The sequence below is a fragment of the Dipodomys merriami genome, unplaced genomic scaffold, assembly GCF_024711535.1.
Source record: "Dipodomys merriami isolate MVZ:Mamm:240054 unplaced genomic scaffold, mDipMer1.0.p SCAF_1000, whole genome shotgun sequence".
In the NCBI taxonomy this organism is placed as follows: Eukaryota; Metazoa; Chordata; class Mammalia; order Rodentia; family Heteromyidae; genus Dipodomys; species Dipodomys merriami.
In genome coordinates, this window is record NW_027202273.1 from 217,490 (window position 1) to 243,828 (window position 26,339).

The following is a 26,339-nucleotide window of genomic DNA, read 5'->3' on the forward strand; positions in this document are numbered from 1 at the left end:
CATCCTCACTGCCTGAGGCTGGAGCGGTGCGATGGGCCCTGAACAGGCCTGTCCACATTATGACCTTACACCCCGGGGAGCGCAGGGCTGTGGGCAGAGCTGGGAGAAGCCCCTTCCCTCATGAAGGCCCCCTTCTCTACATTGAGGCCTCACATGGCTGAGACCGCAAGCAAACTCTTTTCCAACTTCACAATGGTGGTATATGTTCCATCTAGGGGTCCTGAACTACCTGAACCTCACTAGGAAGCCCAAGGGAAACGCTGCCTCCCCCGTTGCCCGTTCAGGTGTATGGGAGGAAGCTAGTGGGCTCATCAGCTTGTGTGGGGATGCATTTCCAGACGCTTGACACCACTCAGTGAAAGAACAGGGAAATCCTTGTCATCCTGAGCTCCATCCTGTGCTCAGGAAAACCACTGGGACTGTAGACATCATGTGCAGACACAGTATGTTTGACATTCTCATGGTGTCCCCTAGATACAGCCATTCCCGTGACAATGAGAAGAAGGAAGGCGCGCAGGAGCACCTGCAGCAGTGAGTGTGCCTGGGGGAGGAGGGAAGGCATGTGTCTTCAGAGTGGGTGCAGTGGAGAGCTGGCCTTGGAGAGGCCTGGGCAAAGGAAATGGCAGCCACTCCTGAAGGAAGACTCAAATCCAGGTAGAAATGTGTCCATGTAGGGAGTTAGTCTGGCTTGTTCTGTGCCTGAGGAGGGTGGAAGAAGCTTCTGGCACCATGACCAGGCAGTCCCACGTGCCTGCCCTGGGAAACCTCAGGACCACACAGAACGGGGAGGCCTACAGTGTGTCATCATGGACAATCCTCTAGGATTCCAGGGGCCTCCGTGAGTGCACAAGGGCCAGGATGTGCCCTGGTTGAGAGTCAGGCGAAGACCATTCACACATGGCTCTAGGTCATAGAGGTCACTAGATGCTACCTGAGTGACGACATTCTGGGTTCTCGAGACACTATGCATGAGGACAAAGCACCCCAGGGATGACTGTTTGGGGGCATGCCCAGGGACACTAGGAGGTGGTGTGGGTGGGGTGGGTCTCACTGTGATGTAGGTGGAGTAGCATCCCTTGTGTAGACAATGTCTGCAGTGCAGCCAGGTTACCAGGTCTGCCATGGAGTATAGGCAGGAGTAGGCCCAGGAGCCCAGCTCCCACACCTGTGCTTGAGGGGGTTCTGAGAGGAGGAGAGGCCCAACCTCTGACTCTGCTGCTTCTCCCACTACATCTAGAGCCTTTTTTATATTGGACTCGTGGATGAGAGTATACCCAGCGTGTTGGACTGAAGCACCAGACACGTCCTGCCTGCAACACCTGGGAACCTATTCACACTATGGCTCTGTGGAGGAGCAGCAGGCCCATCTTCTGCTCAGCCAGCTGGAGCACATGCATCTGAAGGAGCCAGAGCTGGAGGGTGAGTAGCATGGGCTGGCAAAGGAGAGAACAGGTGTGGGATTCCAAGCTTTGTCCACCTGAAGGCAGCTCCCATGCTACCATGGGGCCATCAACAGGACAGCCAGGGAACCTGGATGCCGTGGCATGAAACCTGTCCTGGCAGGGCTTCCTGGGGTGGAGTCCAGGGACTAGGGCTTCTCAGCAGGCAGGGGTCTCGTGGCCGTAGGAATGACTGAGGGGAAGGCAGTGCTGTAGGGGATCTTTTCTTGCAGCTGTTCCACCAACTGCCAGGCTTTATGAGAAAATCACTGTCCAACCACTGGCTCCAACACCCTGCGTAGAAGCAGTACTACCATGTCAGTCAGAGCTGGAGCTAGCTGTAGCCTCAGAGGCCCCCTCAGCTCCAGGAGCTGCAGTGGAGCGCCAACAAGAACCCCATGCAGACGGATGTTCTGACTCACCTCGATCAACTGTGACCGAAGAGATCAATCCACCTGCAGGTCAGCCAATGGCCCACAGCCTTGCACCATCTCCAGCACCAAGTCTGGATCTTGACCTGCAATACTCAAGTCTTATTCTATCAAATGAAGGAAGAATGGCTGATCCCTCAGTGCCAGGGGCACTTAGCCCAGTGGTAGCAATGGCTCTAGAGCCAGCCATTGATGCACCAATACATGCCAGTGATGAGGGTATGCCAGTGCCCACTCCAGAAGCCCAGCTGCCTGAAGGCCAGTGTGACCCAATTCTGCAACCCGCCCAAGAAGGAGACGCATCTGCAGTTCAACCAGAGCCCTCCAAACCTATTGTAGTGAGCAGCTCAGGGCCAGAGCTAGACGCTCCAGGAGATGAAAGCCTGGAGTCTGTTCTCAGTCCATCTGGGGAGCAAGTGGAGGCTCTGGGTCCATCTGGGGAGCAAGTGGAGTCTCTGGGTTCATCTGGGGAGCAAGTGGAGTCTCTTGGTCCATCTGGGGAGCAAGTGGAGTCTCTGGGTCCATCTGGGGAGCAAGTGGAGTCTCTCGGTCCATCTGGGGAGCAAGTGGAGTCTCTCGGTCCATCTGGGGAGCAAGTGGAGTCTCTCGGTCCATCTGGGGAGCAAGTGGAGTCTCTCGGTCCATCTGGGGAGCAAGTGGAGTCTCTCGGTCCATCTGGGGAGCAAGTGGAGTCTCTCGGTCCATCTGGGGAGCAAGTGGAGTCTCTCGGTCCATCTGGGGAGCAAGGGGAGTCTCTCGGTCCATCTGGGAAGCAAGTGCAGTCTTGCCCCCTTGCTGGAGAGGCTGACTGCCTTGAGTCTGGTGCTGAGCAGCCAGAGCCACCCGTACAGGAGCCTCTGCCGCCCAGCCGGGATGTAGCACCCGTCCCATCTGTGCAGCTGGAAGCTGACACAGGCTTAGGAGGGGACATTCATCCAGTTACTTATTTTGAGCCGCCAGTGGCTGAAGACGCCGATGGTGTTCTGCCCTGTGCTGCTGAGGAAGAGCCTGCTCGCCCACCAGCTAGTGCGGCAGACAGGCCTGCGGAAACAGACCCAGCTCCCTGGGAGTGTGTGGAGATGGAGGATGTGCAGATTTCCTCCAGGGGGCCATCCCGGATGGAATTAGACATGATGGAATTAGACAGTGATGAGGAGACAGGTCGAGTGCTAGATTGGCTGCCCGAAGAGAAGGCAGATCAGTTCTCCATCATGGCCATCGTAAGTAGCTTGGCAGGGCTGGGCGTGTGGGCTTTCCTTTGCACCTCTACTGCCACACCTGCCTCAGGGCAGAGTCATGCTGACCATTCATTTCATCTTTTCAGAAACTGTTCAAAAAACTCCTCCCTTACCACCTTTTGACCTTTGTGTATGTCCATCCTGACCAAAAGGAGTGTCTGGAGCGCCTGGCACCCACTCTGCTTCCCATACTGGAGCACTGTGAGCAGGTCTCCAGTTGTGTGATCACCACGTGCCTCGGGGACCACAGCATGGAGGCAGCAGAGAGAGCCCAAGTGGTGCAGCACTGGATAGAGGTGGCTCTGGTAAGAGCAGGAGGGGCCCGGGGGCTCTTCTTCCCTTTCCCACTCCCACCAGGGGGCTGCCTGCTCCCTCACAGCCTCTGCCTAACCTACAGCCCTCCTCCTACTCTGCCCTCACTTGGGCTGTGTGCATTCCTGCCCTGCTTCCACTGTCATTCCCCTCCCCCAAGCTGTCCCAGTTCAGCCTAGTAACAAAGGCCCAGCCCCAGGCCAAGCAGGAGCCCAGGAGTTTCCTCCACAGCTCTCCTCACCCATTCTTCACTCCTAGGAGTGCCACCTTCTGAGGAACAGCTGCACCCTCGTTCCCATCATGTGTGCTCTGCAGAGCAGCCAGCTCCAAGGCCTGAAGAAGACGTGGAGATTGATTGGCAGGTGGGTGCACCTTTCTCCTGGGCAACCCTTGCTTCCTCAGCCTAGCGTCCCTCATCTGGGAGCCCAGTGGCAATTCCCCATGGCAGGGACTGCGGCTCTGCCCAACTCAGACACCTATGACCTTGCTTAGGATTTGCCTGTGTGGTTGGGATTCCTTTTGTGCCATACTTTTTCCTTCGGACACAACATGCCCACACCCGTCTGTGCAGTGCTCTTCCAAACAAAACCACACTGGAAATTGGGTGAAACTGGAGGTTTCCCCTCAAGACTTGGCTCCAAACCATGTGACCTTAGGATCACAGTGGATCTCCTTGCACAGCTCTGTTCCCATTAGGATGAAGTCCTGCCCCAAAATGGGCAATGCATTCACACTCCTCCCCTCTCTCGCCCTCTCCCATCTGTCACCTTGTCTCTGTCCCTCCTCCAGGGAGAGTCGGAAGACGTTCCAGGAGCTGAAGAAGATGTATTGCCACGAGCAGGTGTACAAGGTGGTATGAGCCCCAGAATAACTTTTGGTCCAGGGAGGGCGGGCGAGGATTTGCTTTCTGATGGAATTCTAGGAGAGTATCCAACATAGCTTGTCTAGAAGCATCCATCATGGGCTTGGGGCTAGGATAGATTGTATGGGAACAGGAGGCCCCTGGGGACCCAATGGAGTCAGTGGAAGAGGAGGCAAGCTGGGTGCCTGAGGAGGTTGGAGGAAGTGATAGGATTGGGGATGTCCACTTTCCTGTCCAGCTTCCTCCTGAGTGTGGCCTGTGATGAGGCTGCCTCTCTACAACCTGCCTGCCTGGCACCGCCAAGCCAGGCCCTGGCTTGGTTTCTGGGTGGCCTTCCCATCCCAGGAGGGAAGCCTTGCCAGTCACGTGGGTCAGCGGGTTCCTCCAGACCAGGCAGCCACAGAAACATCTTTTAGGGCACGCAAATGTCCACATCCACCCTGGAGACAGGCCCTGCCAGGCTCTCTAGCCTGCCCAGGGCTACAGTGCTGATGGTCACAAGGAGCCTGAGATCTAAAGGCCCAAGCCAAAGCTGTCACACCCCATGGAAAGAAGGGACTCTGGAAGATTGAATGGTTAGAGAATGAAAGCTTTTTACTCCCATGCCCAATGCTGCCAGAGGCAAGAGCCCAAACACAGGACCCTCTGGAAGAAACTCAAGAGAGGCCTCAGGAAGCCTCAGCAACTGGTGAGTAGTGTGCGAGCCTGAGACCAGGGGCTTCCTAGAAGGAGGAGTTGAGGGGCTTCCCCCAACACAACCGACCAGTTGGCCCACTCCCTTATTGCCCCATTACACCCTGCCTCTGCTCAGATGGCATGTTGCAGGAATGCATTGCAGCCACCACAGTAAGGAATGCAAGAGCACAGGAGCAGGTGAAGGGCAGGGCCACAGACCTTGCATGGGTGTCAAGTGTCAGCCCTGGAGGGGACCAGGCCAGATGGATTTCCCCATGCAGGGCTGTGTCTTTGGTATGGGGTAGAGGGTGGATCATTGAGGAATGAGCCTGTCTTGCCCCAAGTTCTGCTAGATAGATGGCTCCATGGGACTGGGGTAAGTCGGGTTCTTGCGAGGAGCTTAACAGGACCCTTCTGATCTTTCTGCACCCAATGCCACAGGAGTATCCCGAGGGCACAGTCCCTTACCTGGGCACCATCCTCAGTCACCTGGCCTCACTGCACAAAGACCAAGATTCCAAGGATGTGAGTGAACAGGGCCCCAGCCCTGGGAAAGCAGATTGGGGACAAAGAGCCTCTCCCTGCCCCTTGGCCTCCAGCAAGAGCCCACGTCTTCCCCAGCCCCAGAGTGCCAAGCACCACAGCAATCCTACTTATGATGCCCTATGCCCTCAGACCTCAGTGCTGCTGATGACATTTGGCCATGTCTCAGAGGGAGGTCAGTGAGGGTGGCAGTGTGACAGCAGGTGCTCAAGCTGACATAGCATGTGGGAATAGCATGGCCTTGTCCCTGAAGCCTCAGTCTCTGCCATGTCCACAGAGAATTGAGCAGTGAGCAACCTGTCCTCAGGCCCCTGGCATCCCTGCCCTAGACTGAGAGCAATCCTAGTCCAGCTGTGCACCCAGCCTGCCCTCTGCTGGAAGGACTTGGTAGGGCGCCAAGTGGAAACAGCATTTTCTTAGCACATATTCTTTGCTCTGCAGGGCTCTTGGCTGAACATAAAAAGACGACGAGAGGTGAGAAAATGACACCTTCCTCTGCAGGCAGCCAGCTGTGCGGGTCCCTTAGGTCCTTCCTTCCCTCTGATGTGGATGGTCACATCACTTGTCCTCCAGAGGTCAGGAGATGGGGCCTTGAGCTGGGGATCTAGGACAGCTTGCTGGGGTTGGGCACTGGATCTCAGTAGAGAAAGGCGAGTGTGTTGGGGAGAGACAAGAGTGAAGCCAAGTGAAGACCTGAAGTCAGCTGCCTGGCCTACCTTGCCCTGGTCCAGGTCCATCACCACTGTGTCCTTTCTCTCAACCAGGAATTCAAGGTGATGGCCCTGGTCAAGGAACTACAGGGCTCATGTAAGGAGCTCGAGGTAGTTCCTGACATGAAGTTCGTATCTTGGTTTAATAATATGAACCACCTGAATCAATTGGAAAGGTGAGCTGGGGTAGGCAATGGGGGCAACAAACATGGGAATCCCCAGCACCAGTCCATGAGAGCCTGTTGCCTGAGTCAGCCTCCCACCAGACCTGTTGAAGGAAGGGTGTATGAGCTCCTGAGTCCCCAGGGCCCCTGGGAGGGAACCCCCAGGGTGGAGCCTGCTGTCCAACCAGCTACTTCTTGTCTTAGCTCCAAGCTATCCAGGGAGCTGGAGCCTCCCCGCCGGGTACTTGTCCTGAGCAGGAACAACAAGAGGAGCCCTCCCCTGCGGAAGCGCTCAGGAAAGTAAGTACATTGGCCCAGGGGCCAGGGACTCCCCAGGGTCTGGGTGGTGGGACAGGCAGCCTGATGAGCTGGGGCTGCCCTCCCACCAACTGCCACACAAGCCTTTGTCTGGGTGGTGTGGCCTGACCTCTGCCCACCTCACTTCCTTCATTGGGGTCCCACGGTGGTCCTCAGAGGATTGGGCACATGGCTACTTGCAAATGAACATTAATGAAGGCTGCCTCAAGCCCAGAGGGCAGTGGGTGTGGGACAGCCCTGTGGGCTCAGGGAAGCCCTGGAATTAAGGCAATCTCTCCATTCAGTTGCCAGGCTTCAACAAGAAAGCTCAGTGACAATGGCAGCTCCCAGTGGGAGACAAATGAACAGCTCAGCGGTGGAAGGGGCAGCCATGTACCCAGCGTGCACTTGAGCTGCTCACCCAAGCCTTCTTCACACTGCAACATGGCAAAGATGACAGAATATGAGGGAATCTTGCCGTTCCTGAGCCCCCAGCCCACCAAGAGAGCTGGGCATGGGGCTCTATCCTAGGCTGCCCTTTCATCAGCCACAATTTTGCCTGATTTCCAGTAAAAGATTAAATTGAAACACTAATAGTCTGTTTATATAATTTCTCAGCAATAACATGGTTTTTGTGGGTGCTTTTCTTTCTTTGCCTTAGTTAATGGCAGAGACTTCCACATATCCTACTTGAAGATGAAATCTTTTCAGGCTTGGAGGTCATTTTTTGCAGAATGAGGAAGAACAGGTCCCGCTCGGGGCTAGGTTTGGAAGTGTTCTCACGGACCATTCCACAAGCCTTGAAATCTGAGTGTTGAAACGTCTCCTGTGCAACAGCCTTGATCTATATGGGAATCCACCCTCAATCTGCTGGGAGGGACTGGAGTCACGATGCACAACTGCAGGACCCTGGGGGAAAATCAAAGAGAGGCCACCAGACCCAGGGCAGTGCTCTAGGGAGGGAGACACTGAGCTGCAAAAAGAGCTAAAGACAGTCACACCAAAATCACAGTTCTTCCAAAGCAAGTACCTGCCTAAATCCCTAAGTACACTGATGAAGGGAAACACAGGGAAACATGGAAATGACCTGACATCACGGAACATAATCAGTCAAATGCCAGAGCCCTAGGTAATATAAATCCTCTTCACCCATCATTTCACTGAGATCAAATAATTCTTCTATAGTTGCCCTCCTGGGCACTTATTCAGGTTACTGGAAGACTTGTCATCTTTGTTCCATTAGACAGTTGAAGATAGCAGCCATGGCAAGAGCATTTCACCTTTATTTTTCCTTCACTATCCCCAAGTTTCAGTGGACAAAATGCCCAGCAGGCCAAGCAGACAAACATGACCAGCAAGGAACTTAGGGGCTGTGCACCTAGAATCCTTCATAGAACATGTCCTATAGAGGTCACGAGATTGTTACCCAGGTATTTGTGGTTTTAATTGTTACAGAAATGTTTGTGGTTTATGCACTTGCAAAATAACTGCTAAGGTTCACTTCTCTACACCAGCTTGCTTGCACCTACTCTAACAGAATGCATGTTTAGCCTTTATAAACATGGAGCTACCTGAGTTTGGGGCTGCTCACTCCCAAGTTGAGTTAGCACCAGTCTGTCCATCCAGTAAACTCCAGCTTTTAAAGATAGTGTTCAGCATCACTGAGTTTGCCCAGCGGGTCAGTCCACCTCCACCTGACCCCATTTGTGTTTAAAACTGTGTGAAAACAAGAGCCCCAGAATTGATTCCCCAGGCTGGAGTCAAAACTGCAATTCTCTCAATCTCTGACATCTTAGTGAAGTAGGGATGCTGGGTCTAACCAGTGCCATCATGGCCACATAGTGGATAGCATACTGGGTTTAACTGGGGCCATCTTGACTTCCAGGTGAAGGAAGAGGAATTCCCATTCCCCCCCCCCCAGGTGCTGGGCATGCCTGAATTGGGAGAGGCAGGGGTGGGGACTTGGATAATGTGTTACTGGACCGTGCTCTGAACTTTCCTGTGCCCTGTCCCCTGACGTGACACTATTTTAGGGCAGACAGCTCAGAAGCCTTTAAGCCAGGCCTCATGTGCTGTGTCCATATCCTGACTCTCCTCTGATCAACATGGCCTCCATTGTGGTTCATATGGGTTGTTGGTATGGTTTTTCTGCTCTTTATTTCTTCTCTGGTCTCCCGACTCAGTTTTCTAACAGTGTGAAGTGTCTTCACAGGACTGCAAGTCTTTGCGACAGGAGTCTGCCTGCAGATGCCAACTTTTTAATGAAGACTCCCAATTTGGCCTCTCAAAAGGTGGCTTCTCTGGATCTTCCAAGTGGTTTTACTTTACAACATTAGTCCCTCCTCTTGCCTGATCAAGGAACACATCCTGCCTCTGTCATTTCTTCCCAAAAAGATACTGGTAGGAAAGAAACTCATGTGATTAAGTCCTGTCTTGTTATGAGTGTCGATGTATGCAAATTGTCCACAAGAGATAAAATGACCTCCTAGTGTTTAAAGGGGAAAGCAATCAAATCACAAGAAAGACAAATTCTGACCAGTCTTTGATTCTGAAAATAATGGCTTTGTCCTGACACTATTACACTCACCACTGCAATTATGTTTATTAAGACAGTGCCATCTAGACCCTTACCTACCAATGAACCATCCTTGAGTTACAGATATTCAGGTCATACTTCATTTTTGATTGAGAGTCTAGGTGTAGGAGAAAAGAGTTCCTCAACTCCACGTATTAGTTTGCTCATGAGAGGACTTGATTTGACTTAAGACCCTTTTCCTCTTGCAAAAGTATGTGAAAATACATAGCATATAAAGCCACCGGCTTTTGGTTTGAATTGTTTGCTGTGGGAGATAAGAAGTAGCATTCCCTTCATAGTCTTATCTGTAGAAATTAAAGATCCAGGAGATATTGGCAAATAAAAGGGGAAAACATGTAGCAAAGCCTTCTGATTAAGGAGACCACAACCAGGCCAGGATGCCAACATGGCTGTATCTTCATCTAGGTATCTGTTGAGAAGCTACTGTGGGCCATGATCTCTACCAAGTCCTTTATACCTTCCCTAAAGTCTTCCCTACAGTCTGGTGAGGTGGACATTGGTATTCCATCTTGCTAAGGAGAAAGTTGTGCCTGTGCCAGCTCACACAGCTTGCCATGAGCTGAAGTGTTTTGGCAGGAGATGGCACAGTTTTCAGGCCCAGGAGGCCAGTGTTGCAAAGGCTGAGGGTCTTACTGCAAACTCTTTCTCATTCACACTGTGGCCATGCATCCTGGCACATAGCATCCTGAAGCCCTGAGGAGCTCAGCTCCACACAGTATCCTTGTTCTCACATTATGAGTAAATCATTATAAGATGCATGCACAATGAACCAGATTAACGTAACAGAAACTCAAGCATCTAGTGAAACATTTTGTTTGTTTCAGAGGTTTTTTTGTGTGTGTATGCTGGTCCTGAGGCTTGAACTCAGGGCCTATGTGCTTTTAGGCCTTAGCTTTTAGGCTCAAGGCTAGTGCTCTACCACGTGAAATGCTGCTCAAGTTCCAGCTTCCTTGGTGGCTAACTGGCGGCAAGTCTCACCTCATCCTGCTCAGGCTGGCTGGAAACCAAGATCCCCAGAACTCAGCCTCCTGAGATGCTAGTGTTACAGGTGTGAGCCACTGGCTCCAGGCTCAAACTAAATTTGAGTAGCACCGTCTCCTATTTCATTGGAAGATTCCAAACTAAATGGGACTGATCTGAAGGAAAGTTAGTGACATGAAATCTCATCCTGTTCAAGCATAGCATCTAATGTAATCTTGCTAAATAGTAAGCCATCACTGGAGAATCGATGAACACATGAAGCCATCCATCTGACATACAAATTAATCAAATTAGGATATGAAATGGAAATTGAACACATTCATGTAATCCCATGTACCCAGGTCAAGGCCCAGCTGTGTGGCCACATACCTGATGAAGGAGTTCATCTAAGAGGGGCTTCCAGCAACACAAACTACAACCAGAGAACAAGGATGCCCTCAGCACACTGCTGCCAGCACAGGTCTTTAGAGCCAAGACTTCTCACCAGGAACTTCAGTGGTATTCAGTAAACAGACTTTCAGTATAAGTCTCTTGGCCTGATTCAGGAAGTTTCCTATCTGTATATCTGTATCCATTATATACTAAAGTTGTAAAAGATCATTCGGGGTCAATGCAGCTTATTCAAGTAATTTCCTGTATTGCTAGTTCATATACTTGACATTTGTAAAAATATAATAAACTCATAATGGCATGTACCTGTCACCTCTCTACTATCTGTGAGCAGACCTGGCAGTATCACAGAGAAGATTAGTGTAAAGCAAATTGCTAGAATGAAAGCCTGGGCTTTTACCTTGACATCGCCAAACCTAGCTGGGAAGTTGTGTGTGCTGGTGCTGAGGCTGAAGTGGTAGAGAACATTTTCCTTCATGGTTGCTAGGTTTGGATTGGAAAGCTGAGTGAGGCAGTCCCTGTTAGAAACAAGAAAATGAGTTGATATTGTTCAACCATGTTGGAAAGCAGTATGGAGGTTCCACAAAAGACTGCACATAGAGCCCCCTTATGACCCAGCAATCCCACTTTTAGGCATTTACCCAAATGATCACAAACAAGACCACACTAAAGCTACCAGCACAACTATGTTTATTACAGCATTATTTACCATAGCTAAGATATGGAACTAACCCAGATACCTCTCAGTAGATGAATGAATGAAGAAAATGTGGTATATACACAAAATTGAATTCTATACTTCCATCAGAAAGAATGACATTGCCCCATTTGTTAGAAAATGGAAAGACTTGGAAAAAATTATATTAATTGAAGTAAGCCAGGCGCAAAGAAACAAAGGTCCTATGGTTTCTCTTATTTGCAATAATGAGTATATGTCTGGAACAATCAGAAAAGGTCAAAAAGCTATGTACATATGACCAGATAAGATGATGTTAAGCGAAATGAACTCCAAGATAGGGACACAAGTCGTTTTTTCTTGCTATTGTTTCTAACATATTCATAAGGCACCATGTGATTTTTTGTTGTTGTTTTGTATGTTCCTCTGCCTATTTTCACTGTATTTGATATTGGTATAATTTGAGGAGGGGAAGGGAAAAAACAAAAAGTTTTAATAGGGATACAGGTTGACCCATTGCAACAATGATATGTAGAAGACACTGTTGAAAAACAAACTTTACAATTTAGGCAGGGGTGGGGGGTAGAGGGGAGTGTAGTTGTGGAGGTGGGAAGGAAGAGATGGAAAAAAACAAAGGAGAGGCAACAATCCTTGAAAAGAAATGTACTTACTACCTTGCTCATGTGACTGTAACCCCTCTGTACAGTATTTTCACAATAAAAACTTACTTTAAAAAAAAGAAGAAAAGGGAAGAGAAAAGACAAGACTACTCATTCCAAGTCTGTAGGCTGTAGCCTTTTTCCTGGATCTCAGTTAATAGTCCCACAACCCACTTCACCCTTTGTATCTCACCACGATCTTGACACCAAAAAGTCCTTTTTGATTAGCTGGATTTTTCATAGTTATTAATCATAATATGCTGGCTATTTTCAGTAAATTCTGAAAACCAGAGAAATGATAGTGGTTGGATCTAGAGGAAAATTTCCCCAGCAACCACTGCTTGCTTATCTTCATCTAACTTTGATTCCCCCGGCATTTGTAAAACACTTCTTTGAAAATGCCAGCCATTAAGACCCTGCCAGGGGAGCTTTGAAAAGGAGAGTTTGTTGTTGTTTTTGCAGTGCTGAGGGTTGAACTCTGGACCTCACTCCTGCTAGGGAAGTGCTCTACCACCAGGCTACATGCCCAGCCTGGGAATGACTTCTAGAAGTACAGTCCTTCGTCCTGTAACACCAGGAAACAAAAGCCAAGCACAGTGCAGACAAAGAGTATTTATGATCAGTCAGATGAGCAAAAGAAGAGGTTTTCCTAGTGTTGGGTGGTACTGTGGGCAATGGGGTTAGAGGCCCTGTGCTGGCCTCAAGGAAGGATCCTGGGTTGTACACCTCTGGCAATGCCTTCAGGCTTTCTGCAGTACCCACTGACCAGATGCTCCCAACTTTTATGTTATTCTGGATCCTGGGAACCATCAGGAGCAGCACTGTCCACAATGGTCAGATGGACTGGCCTTCTCTGTGTTCTGCCTCTCCTATGGTCATCACACAGGGTATATAATCTGGTGAGTGGCCCAGGTGTCCTTATCAATAGATCACAGACCAGTGCCTTGACTTCCAACCACTCCTGCCCTACCCTCTCTCCACCTCCCATGCAGCTGGCACCAGACCAAAATTTACTGGCACTTTAAGAGGTGAGGGCCAGGCTGGTCTCCTCCCTAACTCTAAGCTATGACCCATTTTGCATATTACCTATGTCCCAGGATCAGATACTTTCCTACCAATCTCCACCAGGCAAAACCAGCATTCTCATGGACCATTACACACGTCCTAACAGGGGAGTGACACAGCTCCAGCTTTGGCCAGACGCTCCCCCGGTATATGTTTTCCCCAGTCTGACTTGTGCTGGTGTTGAGCCATCTCTGTCTATTTCTATTCACTGAGAGAAGAAGGGATTGGGAGATCCTGGAGAGTCACAGTCCCCAGGGATCCTTAAGACAGACAGGTGGTCAGAGAAGCCAATTTCCTGGTCCTGGCCTCACCTCTGCTGGCACCTTCCTGAGTCTACTTCCTCCTTCCCCTGGTATTCATTGGACTTTGAGGCTTCCACCTCCTGACCTTCCTCCCTTCATCTCAGCCCTCTGCTTAGCCAGGACTATTTAACAACTTCATGGGCAATGGCAGTTGAAAGCTCGGTTGAGAAAGGGCTAAGGGTGACCATGTACACTGGAGGAGGTAGGGGTGATGGTCTGAGGTTATCCACAGGGGCCTTGAATCAATATAAACACCAGAGGAGAGCTGGGCGCTGGTGGCTCACGCCTGTAATCCTAGCTACTCAGGAGGCTGAGATCTGAGGATCGCGGTTCAAAGCCAGCCTGGGCAGGAGAGACCGTGAGACTCCTATCTCCAATAAACCACCAGAAAACCAGAAGTGGCGCTGTAGCTCAAGTGGTAGAGCGCTCGCCTTGAGCTGAAGAGCTGAGGGACAGCGCCCAGGCCCAGAGTTCAAGCCCCACGACCGACAAAAAAAAAAAGACCAGAGGAGAGAGAAGAAAGATGTCACCTCCTGTGCCAACTGGAGCCTCATGGAATGACAATGATGAACCAATTAACACACCCTGTGAACTCACCTGTCCCCAGAGGCTACCTGGTGAAACGTGAGCTAATAGTCCAGGTGGAATATGGGCACTAGTACAGGAACCCTCTTATGCACAGTGAGAGCGAGGTAGTGACAAGAGCCCTCCCACCTGCCTGTTGCAAGCTGAGAATATGCTGCCCAGGAGACTCAAATATTTGCAAACCTCTCCCCTTAAAATCTTGATTTTTCTGGGTGCTGGTATCTCATGCCTATCATCTTAGCTACTGAGATCTGAGGCAGACAAATCAGTTCAAAGGCAGACAAATCAGAAAGATTCTTATCTCCAAGTAACCAGCAAAAAGTTGAAAGTGGAGCTATGGCCCAAGTGGTAGAGAGCTAACTTGAGGAGAAAAAGCACCCTGGCTGTTGGGTCTTCGTCCGTCCTTGGACAGATGGGGTCCAAGGAAAGGTAAGTGCGAAGTGCAGCTGCTCGCCTGCCCGTTCCCCAGCCTCCCTTAGCCCCAGAGACAATCAGATGCCGCGGGAAGTCAAACCAAGCAGGAACTCGTTTATTAACAGGGAGCATCCCCTTTTTAAAGCAAAAGACTGCGTGGGAAGGGAGGAAATGAACCAACCAATCACTGAAAGGCCATACCTTATCATGCACCTAAGTTTCCATGAGTTGTTTACACACTGAGCCTAAACAAATCCGGCTCTGCCCACTCAACTTCCTCTCAGGGCCATCTTTGCTGCCTGCGTTCCCCACAGATTTCCCCACACCAGGCCTTTAAATTCAGTATTGCCGTGTGTGTGTGTGTGTGTGTGTGTGTGTGTGTGTGTGTGTGTGTGTGTGTGTGTGTGTGTGTGTGTGTGCGCTCACATCTGTGTGTGTGTGCATGGGGCATGCACTGGTGTGCACGCACATACACACAAATCAATGTATCAGTGTGAACCTAGCATGTTCTGTGAAGGAGTAATGGTCCCTTCATGATTCCTGACTAGAAACCAGACTGGAGAAGCTATGGTGGGGAATGACAGAGCTAAGGTCTAGTACAAGGAGACAAAATGCACATAAACTCTAGGTGCTAATAAATATCCATTAAAATTATACTTTTAGCCACGTGCTGGTGGCTCATACCTGCAATCCTCACAAGTCAGTAGGCTAAGGTCTGAGGATCACAGTTTAAGCCAACCCAGACTAGAAAGTCCATGAGTCTCTATGTCTAATTATCTACCAGAAAATTGGAAGTGGAGCTGTGGCTCAAAGTGGTAGAAGGCTGGCTTTGAGAAAAACAAATTCAGGGCAGCACCAAGGCTGAATTCAAGCCTCAAGACTGACCAAAAATAAATGAATGAATGAATGAAGAAATGAAGAAATAGGTAAATAAAGAAGATTCTTAATTACTTTGTCAAAAACCCCAAGCTTGAAACCCCTTATGACAAAATGAAGCTAAAACTAGTGAGGTTTGACATGACTATACAAACGATAAACCACGAACTGTCACCATGGAAAGATCTCATTCCACAAGGAGCCCTTGGTACCTCCCTAGAATCTACCCAGATGTCAAATCATGTGTCCCACCAGAACAATAGCATCTTCTCTTGGTTTATCTGTTCCAAGTTATCACCTTTGGAAGTCACACACCTGAGCAACATTATTAGCGTCCTACTGGCTTAGTGAAGACAACAACCCTGATGTGTAGATTGTGATCACAGTTGCCTGGCTTTCTTCAGAAAACTTCTGAGGGCCACTTTAGCTGAAAATACTGAGTGTTTACTAGAAGCTATGGCTATCTGATGGATGGTTAAAGTGAGAGAAAGCCTTGAAATGTCCATCTTCATCTCATTCTGACCCTTTGCTACACTGACCTGTGAGGCAGATCCTACTCAGTAGTGCATGTAGCCACGTCGATCATTTTTTTCAACATCTGTATACAAAACTATTGTCTGTTAGAGCTGGTCTGTGTTTCTTCTACCACACCCAGGCCATACCAGGAGGTCAGGGTATTACAACTATGAGTAATTTGGCTGTTCCCGGGTTCAAGCATTGCTCTTCTGAAAACCTCAAGGCAGGATGCTTGCACACAAGAAGAAAAACATCTTTGACACATCCACGACCAATGGAAATTCACCAAACTCATTAGCCATGCTAATTATTGAACAATGAGCTGCAGACTAGCTCACCATGGTACACTGCTTTATTCCTACAGTGCAAGCTCAAATCCCAGTAAAGAGCTGGGCACTAATGGCTAGCACCCCATAAACTTAGCTACTCAGGAGGCTGAGATATGAGAAACTTGGTTAGAGCCAGCCTAGACAGAAAACTCTTTTCTCCAATTAGCCACCCAAAAGCCAGAAGTGGAGCTGTGACTGAAGTAAATCTGTGAAAGAGAGGAAGAGAGGGTGGAGGATAGGAAGGAGGAAGAGTAAATATTTAGTGTTTCTTTTTAGAGCCTAGAAAAACTTGGAAGTTTCACTTTCTGTTTTCTATTTGGTTTGCATTTTAAGTTATAAAGCTCAGTAGATGTAATCAAAACACACTTAGACAAAAAAGCCAAGATAGTCAAGTGTCAGAGGCTCACACCTGTCATCCTTGCTATCCAGGAGCCTGAGATCTGAGGAACATAGTTCAAAGCCAGCCTGGGCAGGAAAGTCTGTGAGACTCTTATCTCCAGTTCATCATCAAGAAGTCAGAAGTTGATCTGTGCCTCAAGTGGTAGAGCACTAACCATGAGTAAAAAAAGCCTAGGTCCTGAATTCAGGCCTCTGTATGTGTGTGCATGCACACCTACACATACACACGGGTGTGCACCAGATAAAGAAATACGGATCTCTCTTTTCCTTTCTTCTGGTCTTAAGGCTTAGTACAGCCACTTCTGCTTTTCAGGAGGGAGTTGATTGGAGATGAATCTTACAGGCTTGGATGCGTGGGCTAGCTTCAAACCGCTATCCTAAGATCTCAGCCTCCGGAGTGACCAGTTTTACAGGCATGAGCCACTTAATCTATCTTTTCTAGCTAACCTATTAATAATGGCCAGCAGTGCTGTGAATACCTGAACCAATATCTGAGCCTAATGAACCTGCGCTGGATGTCTGCAGACATGGAGGGAGACCCTGAAGGTCAAATTAGCCTCCAAAGAATGGAAAGAAAGAATGGTGGATCCGCTGAGAAGTGAGCGACTTTATTTAGCCCAAAATGTAGGAGCACAAGTTACACAAACGGAAAGGTGAACAGACAATGGCTGGCCCTGAGCATAACCAGAGAAAGCCTGCGAAGAGTGAGTTTTGGATATTCCTTCTAGTAAGAACTGGGGTTTGAAGCCAGACCAGGCAGAATAGTCCATGAAACTCTTCTCTCCAATTAAGCACCAAAAAACTGGAAGTGGAGCTGTGGCTCAAGTGGTAGAGCACCAGCCTGGTCAAAAAGCCCAGCAAGAGCACGAGGCCCCGAGTTCAAGTCCCAATACCGGCGCGCACACATGCACACACACAGGTGCGCCCGCACACACCCGAATGCAGCAGTCGCGGCCCTGTGGGCAGGGGGCAATCCTGGACAGCCGCTATCCCTGCAAACTCTGGTCTCCTGGGAGCAAACCTCCCCGGGCGCGGTGGGCTGGCGGTTGGCGGGAGTTCGCGGCCTAGCCCGCGGTGCCCTTCGCGGTGCAGACCGAGCCTGGGCCAGCTGGCAGGGGGTGCGGACGCGAGAGCAGAGCGGCCACCTGACCCCGAGGGTGCGTGTCTGCGCGCTCAGCCGAGCGGCGGGGGACCGGCGGGGTGCGGCGCTCCGCCACCCGCGTGGCAGAGCCGCGGGGCCTCCACGCACCGCTCCGGAGGGTCGCGGGGGCTCCGGGTGCGGGAACCAGCCGCCGCCGCTGTCCCGAGAGCCCGGCTAGTCTGTAGTTTCCTGGCCCGCGCCGCGGGGTCACTCACCTCGGGCGGGCGGAGGGGGGAGAGGGCGCCCGGGGCCCGGGGAGGGGGCTGGGACCGCGGGTCGGCGGGGAGGAGCTCCGGGCCGGGAGGGGAGGGCCCCCTGTGGCCGGCGGGGAGGGGCCGTAGGGAGGGAGGCGACGGGGCTCCAGGGCGGACCAGGATGGTTCCAAGCCCGGACAGGTGCTGGGGGACCGACCGGGAGGGGGCCGGGGCCGCCGGGACCTCCTCCCTCCCCGCCGCCTCCCTGGACTAGGGGGACGATGACCGGGACGCGCCCGCCGAGCTCCGGACTGGGGCGAAGTCTGGGCGCGGAGTGCGGGAGTGGGGGTGCGGCGTCCCGGGCCGGGGCGCAGGGCCGGGGACCCAGACTCCGCTGGCGGGGACCTGGGCTGGAATCACTGCCCAAATGAATGACCTAACAGCTTCAGTGCTGGATGTGATGAGAGGGGAAACAAAGCTGAAGATAGAATGTTTTAACGAGAATTTTCCTTTTCTCCTGTGAGGAGATTTCAGGTAGTTTTCCTTTCCTTTCTCAATTTTTCTTCAAGGATGATTTAGAAATAAGTATGCTCTTTTCAAGTGGATATTTTGGTTCAGCTATTTATTGTTCTTTCTAGTTTTATTGGATTATAAGCAACAAATATGTACCAAAATTTACAATCTTTTTGTAGAGTTTTCTTTATAAACGGAAAATTTATTTGAGATCAATAAAGTTGTGTATTGATATTGCATCTGGTACAGATGACCTGTGATCCACTGTCTATAGCAGACGAATTTTCTATTCTTATTTTAATCTACTAACAGATATTTGTCATTTAAGGTAAAGTATTTTTGCCTAATAATTTAATTCTTGTCTACTTCAATGTGAGGTTAGTTGTGTCATAATGTGTGTGTGTGTGTTGATCCTGGGGCTTGAACCCAGGGCATGGGCACTGCCCCTAAACTTTGTGTTCAAGGCTACCACTTGTGGCTTTTTTGTGGTTCATTTTAGATAAGAGTCTCTTGGACTTTCCTCCACAAATGGACTTTGAACTGCAGTCCTCAGATCTCAGCCTCCTGAGGAGCTAGGATTACAGGCATGAGCCACCAGTGCCCTGCATGATGTCAGTTTTTATCATTGTTGGTGACACACCACACCGGTAATTTACTCCCTACTCTTCTCTCAGGCAAATCTATCATAGCCCCTGCTGGCTTGTCCTATTTCAAGTCCAACCACGGTCCTTTGAACCTGCAATCAACCATGGAGGTACACGCACAGGTGCATGCCACCACATCTAGCTTACTGTTTGAGATGCGGTCATGCTAACAGTTTTACTTGCCCTGGCCCTGAACTGTGATCCTCCCAATTGCTGCCTCCCCACTAGCTGGGAATACGTGCATGAGTCTTGTGTCCAACCTCATGTAATGTTTATCAGGCACAAGGAAGGTGGAAGGAGGATGTGAGGAGATGGATAAGAGACTGGGTTGGGAAGGATAATGCATGGCTCCAATCTATGCCTTAGGACCAAGGCCATGAGACTGAATAGCTGGGTCTCATGTTCACAATGAGAAGCAGAAAAAAAACTCTTCCCTTTCAAATATACTTGTGGCAAGCCCAGCTTTTCTGAAGACACAGCTTCAGGTGGACTGGAAGAAACACTTGGAGTTTCAACACAGAAAACTTGTGCTTCAGTTGTGAGATGGGTGTGGGCCACACACTTCATTAACTCCTTCCACACTGTACACAATACAGGAATTCCTGCTTGCAGCTACCTGTCCCGGTTTCATTCTAAGTGTGGGCTGAGCTTCACTCTCATTCTAAGAATCAGATGATTCTTTTGATTATAAAGGTGAAATACAGAGGGATTACAGTTACAGCAGTCAGGCTCTGAGTACATTTCTTTCAGCAGTGTCACCCCTTCCCTCAGGTTCTCTGAGTGTTTGCCCTCATGACTCCCCTTACCCCCCAAGTTATATAGTTAATTTCTTTTCTTTAGCTTGTATCACAGTCTGAGAAGTAATCTCCAAGGAATTTTTACCTTCTGTTCCCATTGAAATCACTAGAATATAGTGGAGGCCAGAGGTCATCAGGGACACAGTCTTCATAGTCCAGCTGCAAAAATAAAAGGACAAACTGCTCACTTCAGACTCCTGATTTCAGTGCACTACAATGGCAGCTACAGTGAAAGGCCTGTGAGATCCCTGCCTCACCATCAGGGGCAAGAGGATGTTATCCTTAAACCGTGTCCTGCTTTGCAAAGACCTTGAAGGCTCCAGGGCTCACAGCTCACAGGCAATGTGAGTCACAGGACTCCAGGCAGTCTTTCAATCCCTTTTCTAGCATTGGGAGGCTTACATCTGCAGGGAATGTTACCATGCAACCTCCTGAGCTCCATCCAGTATCTATGAATATCTGAAACTGAAATGTGCTTCAGAGCTGATGTGCTCAAGGCTGGCCACTAGCCTCTGGTGTTACCTAGGAGGCAGAAGGAAGTGAGGTCATGGGGACCCACCCTGGAAGGGCGGTTGGGACCTTGGCTTCTCCACTGTGCCATTCCTTCTGCTTATTGACCATCACAAGCTCAACAGCCTCCACACAGGCTCAGAGGGGGCCAAGTCACCATGGATGGAAATCCATAAAACCTTGAGCCAAAAGGATCCTTTAGTCCTTTTAGCAGGCTTTGGTCAGGTGTTTTGTCACAGCCACAGAAGATGACAAAACTGGTCGTTTTGGCCTGGAGTCTGTGAGCTGCTTTTTCTCTAGAGATCACAGCTGTTGCTGTGCAATGGGTCTACTTTTTTGTGTGCTACATGTGGAAATAGGTGGCAGAAACAATAGGTTTCTCTGGGAAAGGAAATGGTGCAGTTCCAGAAAGTGAAATCGTGTTTCTAGGGCTAAGATTCCCTTTTATCGCACCTAGCATCGTCCTATGCACAGAGTGGGTGATTGAGTTTGTTGTGGGTTTTTGTTTTTGTCTTTTTTTAAATGTGTAAACTGGTAAATTTTGTGCTTATCTTCAGGGCTGGCTTAAGTGTAACATTGTTTTATAAAACATTTTAAAAATTAAAGGATTTGTTTTATAGTAAAAAACAAAACAAAACAAAAAACACTTAACTCACAAACTCAAGGAAATGAACCAACCTCTCAGTTCCACAACTGATAGCTAAAGCAGCAATGGAAATAAAAAGAGCAGGCCCCAGGTAAAAGTAATTATACTACGATTCCAAAAAGAGTAGATGAAAACAGGACATAAGATAATATTTCATGAAATAAGATACTAATTATGAATTATAGGAATGAAATTAATTGGAAAAAAATAATACTTGAGAATAAAACTAGGCAAAAGAGAAAAACAGGAGTAGGGGCAGGAATAACATAGAAAAGCAGGATGAGAAAGAAGAGAAGCAATAGAGAAGATCCAGATAATGTGAAATAGCAAAAACAATATGACATACAGCATAACAAAATGAAGAATTTTAGGTTGAAAGAGGAAGAAGCAGCAATGTAGTCACAAGCCTCTCAGTTCAAATTCCAAATCAGACAAAGAGAAAGGAAGGAATGAATGAAGGAAGGAAAGAAGGAAGGAAGGAAGGAAGGAAGGAAAGAAGGACAAGAGGGAGGGATGGAGGGACGGAGAAAGCAAGAAAGAGAAAAAGGGAGGGAGGAAGAAAGGAAGGAATGGGGAAGAGAAAGGAAAGAAAAACATAGGAACAAAGCAGGAGAGACAGGAAGTAAGAAAGTAAGTTAGTTAGTTTGGAGGAAAGAAGGAAAGGAAGGAAGTAAAGGTAGAAGAAAGGAATGATGGAACAAAGGAGGAAGGAAAGATGAAGGAGGGCCAGAAAGAATGAAAGACACAAAAATCATGTTTTATAGTCACAGACTTAGGGCACAAAGAATCAAGCAAGCTGATGTGAGCTTACAATTAGATCCAATTTCTGATTATTAAACAGAAATGGTATTTGTTACATTCCAATATATGGAATACAATTTTTGTAAGTGATGTAGGTTGTTGGTTCAAGCAGTTTTATGTAGTAAGAGTGGCTAGAGTGTGAAGAGAATGCTTAAAGCATTTAGAGGTACCTAGTACATCACTATATTTGTTTTGTTTTGTTACAAACAATAGTTTGTCTCCCAATTATCTGTAAGATTATTGTAATTTCTCAAATAATTGAAAGTATTGTAAGCAAATGTGACTTCCTTTTTTGTTTCTTTAAATTTGCAGAGCTTTTCTGCTATTCACATCATCAGGTTTGATCACAGTAATATTGTACATGTTCCTAGAGGGGGGCTGGAGAAGAGGGACAATAGAATGTCACTGTCTTGGCTCAAAATCATGATAATGAGAGTTATGGTGTTTAGAAATGCCTAGTTTCTTAAGTCTGATGAAATTTGATTGCTGATATCTTTGTGTCTTCTATGGTATTTGCACTCCCAAAAGTTCTATTTAGAAACAAAGCATGCTTCTTGTATGTACCCAAAGGGGAAGCATCACCAAGTTTTTAGGAAGAAAGCAAAAATACTCCATACTTCAGCCTGGGTGATCCTGACAAAATTCATGTGTATTGCAATTGCCATTCATGGTTCATGTAGATCAGAATGACCAGGGAGAGAAATTTCAACCACATCCTCTACAAGATTCAACCGACAAAGTTACCATCTGTGACTTCTCTATCCCTAAGACACACTTCATGGCAAGTAGCTCACTGAGGGTGGCTATTTGTCTCTGATGTCATTGCAAATGAACACACATCCACAGGCAAACAAACAGAAACCCAGACATGCAAACAGGCACAGGGAATCCAGTCAGGGCTAAAATTGTTCACTGTCATCAGAGAAGAAATGATTTTCGGCTTTGGAAATGGATGGTGGATGAACTGGAAGTCTACTGTTCCAGTTAGTTGTAAGAGTCATTAGATCATGGTTTGGGATAACCTTTAATATTTTGGTGCCAGTCCTGGGGCTTCAACTCAGAGCCTGATTGCTCAAGGTTAGTGCTCTACCACTTGAGTCACAGCTCTAGTTCTGGCTTCTGGGTGGTTAATCGGAGATAAAAGTCTCAGAGACCTTCCTGCCAAGGGTGGCTCTGAACCTCCATTCTCAGATCTCAGCTCCTAAGTGGCTAGGATTACAGACTTGAGCACTAGTGCCTGGCTAAGCTTCACTTTTGGTAAGGGCTTTGGCTCTTTGCTGATTGTCTTCCAGAGGCTCCAGACACCAACTTAATGGGGTCAGGGTTTTCATGTGTGTACTCCTTTCTAAGCTTAGCTCTAGAAAAATTTCTGGAAACTAGGATTTCTCATTCTTTCAAAAGAACAAAGAAAGGGGTTGGAAGGACCTAGTCTACAATTCCAAAGTACAAAAGGTAATATTATATTAACAGGTGGTCTGTGCATCATCATTACGATGCTTGTATTATAATCAATGGAGCATTAGGAGTTGAGCAATATAGTAAGTGTGATAAGGTTTATATACTGATTTTTTTGCATATACCCCTCATGCTATGCCATATATATAGCCAGTTAATATATTTATATATTTATGTTCACATATACAGATCACATATAAAGGGAGGCTTCCCTATTCCCTGGATCCACAGGTTCAGCTCAATGAAGAATAGAAAATACTAGAGAAAGGTTTTCTCCTATTCTGAATGTGTATAGTTTTTCTTTGACATTCTTCTCTTAAAAATGCAATGTGCCAACTATTCACTGCATTTGCATTTTATTAGACATTACCATGATTCACACACATAGGCTATTTGCAAGCCTTATCTCGTTTTACACTATATATTCAGCCTTCAATCCACCCAGGACTGCAAGGAGCCACTGAAGCTGTCTTTATGGTTTGATGCTATTCTGTCCAAATGGAGCATAGCAGAAAAATTTATAATGATCGTTTTCAACTCAGGGTGGCTTTTATGCAGGTTTGCATTTAAATATTTTCAGAAAGGGCCCCCAATTGTTTGACTAACTGCAGAAAAATAAACATACAGCAGAGGGAGCTCCACGGTTGCTCATAGTAAAGGTGTACAGATTTTAGGGCAATTGGTTGGTTGTGGATGCATTATTGTTTGAATGCAAACACTATGTAAGATAAATGATTCAGGAACACTGCATACGTGATAGTCAACACATAGTAAGTGCAGTATATAAGACAGGTTTAGGGAATAATGAGCTTGAACTCAGGGTTTTGCGCTCATTAGGTTTCTTCTTCATGATCTTGTGCCATTTGAGCCAGGCCTTCAGCCGACTTTCTGCTGCTCATTTTGAAGATGGAGTCTCATGGACTTTCTATTTGGACTGGCCTCCAAATTGCACTCTTCCAGATCTCAACCTCCAAAGTAGCTAGGATTGCAGGCCTGAGTCCCAACACATGGTGCCTTTTAGCCTTGAATAAATGCACCTGGTGAAATAAATGTTTTGCATGTCTGAAAATATCTGTATTAAAACTGGCCTTAATTCGACTATGTACATGAATTCTAGGGTTACATCTATTTTCCTTAAGAATTTTGAAGGCAGTGCTTGCTCTGCTCATTTTCAGGTTGCTACAGAGAAATCCAAAGCTGATTCCTGATCCTTCATATGGGACCTGGCTGTCTTTTTGAGCGTCCTCACTCTGTCACCCTTTGTCCTGAATTTTTGTAATCAAGTGGGTTAATATGGACATATTTATTACACTGAGCATTTATCGAACACATTCAGTTTACAAACTCCAACTTTGAGTTATGAGTCGTTCTTTCCCCCTCCCTTGGGAGGGAGGGTGCTTGATCTCCTTCCCCTTGGCTGTTTACAGCTGGCACTCTATTATAAGACATGTCTCCAGCCCAGCTTTTTGCTAGTCATTTGGACCTGAGTCTTGAGAATATTTCATTGCTGCTCTGGTACAAAATCCTCCAAACTCAGCCTCCTTAGAAGCTAGGTGTATAGGCATGAGCCACCAAGGAAGTGAGTTCTCTTTCTTGCATTCTTTTTGTTCTACTTTCTGAGAGATTACCTTGGTGATTGTCTTAAGGTTTTCATTTCTAGCACCATGTTTTTAACTCAATTTTTCCTGTGTACTGTTTCATATAGTATTCCATTTTCATTGGAGTCCATCTTCTACCTCTCTCAATATATTAAAACTCAGGGCAGAAAATGGTTGATGCACATATATGACATATGCATAGATACCATGTACGTGTCATTAAATGACATAGGTGAATTTCACATACATATACCACCACTCTTACTCTGAGAAGCCTTCTCTGCAGTCACCGGCTGTGGGAGGCCACACTCCTCATATTGCACCAGGGCAGGATATGAAGACCCTTGAACCAGAAACTTCATTCCTTCTGAAAGAGGATGGGACACATCCATCCCAGGGGACCACACAGAGGCAGGCAGGCACAGGGCAAAGAGGCTTATTAGGGCAGCCATATTTCCCCCAAGAGGGAGCACCTGGCCTGGGTCCCCATCCAGGTAGCAAGGGGGGTCTGGGGATGGGAAGTGAGGCAGGTGGGAGTTCAGCTGGGTCTGGGCCGAGGGAGGGAGGGGCCAGCGGTATGGGCGGGGCCCAGGCGTGGGTGGAGCTGAGCCCAGGTGAGCAGCGCACTAACACCTTGGTTGCTCTGGCAGAGGCCTCTCAGGGGCTGGTCCCCTGACCACAGCTGCAGTTCCAGCCCCAGGACCCGGCCGCCGTGCGCCCAGCCTGCCATCCATGAACGCCAGGACGCTCAGCACAATCGGGCCGCGCTCAGCTCTCAGGGGAAGTGCCCCGGTGCACCCGAACGAGGCCCGCAGAGGAGCAGCGAAGGAGAGGCGTGGATGGCTCCCGAGGGCCCGAAGAGGACTCCACCCGCTCGGCCTCTGCAGAGCCGCGGAGCTGGGAGCTCTATTTGTGGGCTCCTCAGCGGAAGAGGAGGGGCGATCCCGGGAGGAGGAGGCGAGACTTCCGGTGTGGGGCCTCCGCGGGCTAGAGCTGCTCTTCAGTCTCTGCGACCAGCGGCCTTGGTTAGGACCCAGCGGACGGGCCTCTGGGCCTGGGCGCCGAGGCTTCTCCCTCTCTGGAGGAAAAGGTTGGCCTCCTCCCACCCTCTTCCTGTTCCGCTTCCTGCTTCTCTCCCTTCTCTCCTCTCTGTCTTCCTCCCCTCCCCTCCCCTCCTCCCCTCCTCCCCCGCCCTCCCCTGCCCCTTCCTTTCCTGCCCCCCTTTCCTCTGCTTTCCCCCTCCTCTACTGCCCTCCCTCTTTGCCTCTTCTCCCCCTCCGCCCCACCCCTGCCCTTCATCCATGCCCCTCTCCCCTTCACCCTTTTCTCCTCCCCCTCCTTTCCTTCTTCCCTTCCTCCCTCACCTTCCTCTCCTCCCTGCCCTCTTCTTCCCTCTCTGCCCTCTTCCTTCCTCTCCCCCTATTAAAATAGCCTGCCATTAAATTCTGAGGCCCCCAAATGGTGCTTTTACAAAGAATTAATAGACACTAATCATATTTTAAGATACTTGAACTATAGACTATATGAATAGTTTTGAGAGCAAGTGGACAAGTAAAATTAGCATGCAAAACACAAGAAATA

The 26,339-nt window shown here is 48.6% G+C and overlaps 2 protein-coding genes and 1 long non-coding RNA gene across 16 annotated transcripts in view; 2 read left to right on the forward strand and 1 right to left on the reverse strand.

Annotated features, from left to right (window-relative positions):
- LOC138806925 (uncharacterized) overlaps positions 1-7,265 on the forward strand; it is a 144,833-nt gene extending 137,568 nt beyond the window's left edge. For all 7 annotated transcript variants that reach the window (XM_069992382.1, XM_069992372.1, XM_069992364.1 and 4 more), the window contains 12 exons: positions 475-531; positions 1,238-1,419; positions 1,673-3,090; positions 3,195-3,413; positions 3,679-3,782; positions 4,210-4,270; positions 4,902-4,970; positions 5,399-5,482; positions 5,942-5,974; positions 6,265-6,386; positions 6,579-6,674; positions 6,977-7,265. In XM_069992382.1, coding sequence (XP_069848483.1) covers positions 475-531; positions 1,238-1,419; positions 1,673-3,090; positions 3,195-3,413; positions 3,679-3,782; positions 4,210-4,270; positions 4,902-4,970; positions 5,399-5,482; positions 5,942-5,974; positions 6,265-6,386; positions 6,579-6,674; positions 6,977-7,202 — 2,671 coding nt within the window. In that variant the 3' untranslated portion in view covers positions 7,203-7,265. The remainder of the gene's footprint in view (positions 1-474; positions 532-1,237; positions 1,420-1,672; positions 3,091-3,194; positions 3,414-3,678; positions 3,783-4,209; positions 4,271-4,901; positions 4,971-5,398; positions 5,483-5,941; positions 5,975-6,264; positions 6,387-6,578; positions 6,675-6,976) is intronic.
- On the reverse strand, positions 7,219-25,585 carry LOC138807010 (uncharacterized). The gene is made up of 4 exons (XR_011366020.1): positions 25,024-25,585; positions 19,834-19,907; positions 11,039-11,156; positions 7,219-7,580 (listed from the first exon to the last, which is right to left on the reverse strand). It is a non-coding gene; the product is annotated as an uncharacterized lncRNA (long non-coding RNA).
- LOC138806947 (biliverdin reductase A-like) overlaps positions 25,476-26,339 on the forward strand; it is a 37,448-nt gene continuing 36,584 nt past the window's right edge. For 4 of the 8 annotated variants that reach the window (XM_069992436.1, XM_069992445.1, XM_069992454.1 and 1 more), the window contains exon 1: positions 25,583-25,848. In XM_069992436.1, coding sequence (XP_069848537.1) covers positions 25,598-25,848 — 251 coding nt within the window. In that variant the 5' untranslated portion in view covers positions 25,583-25,597. Of the gene's footprint in view, positions 25,849-26,339 lie in introns of all 8 variants that reach the window. The other 4 variants (XM_069992511.1, XM_069992487.1, XM_069992503.1 and 1 more) reach the window with 2 other exon arrangements.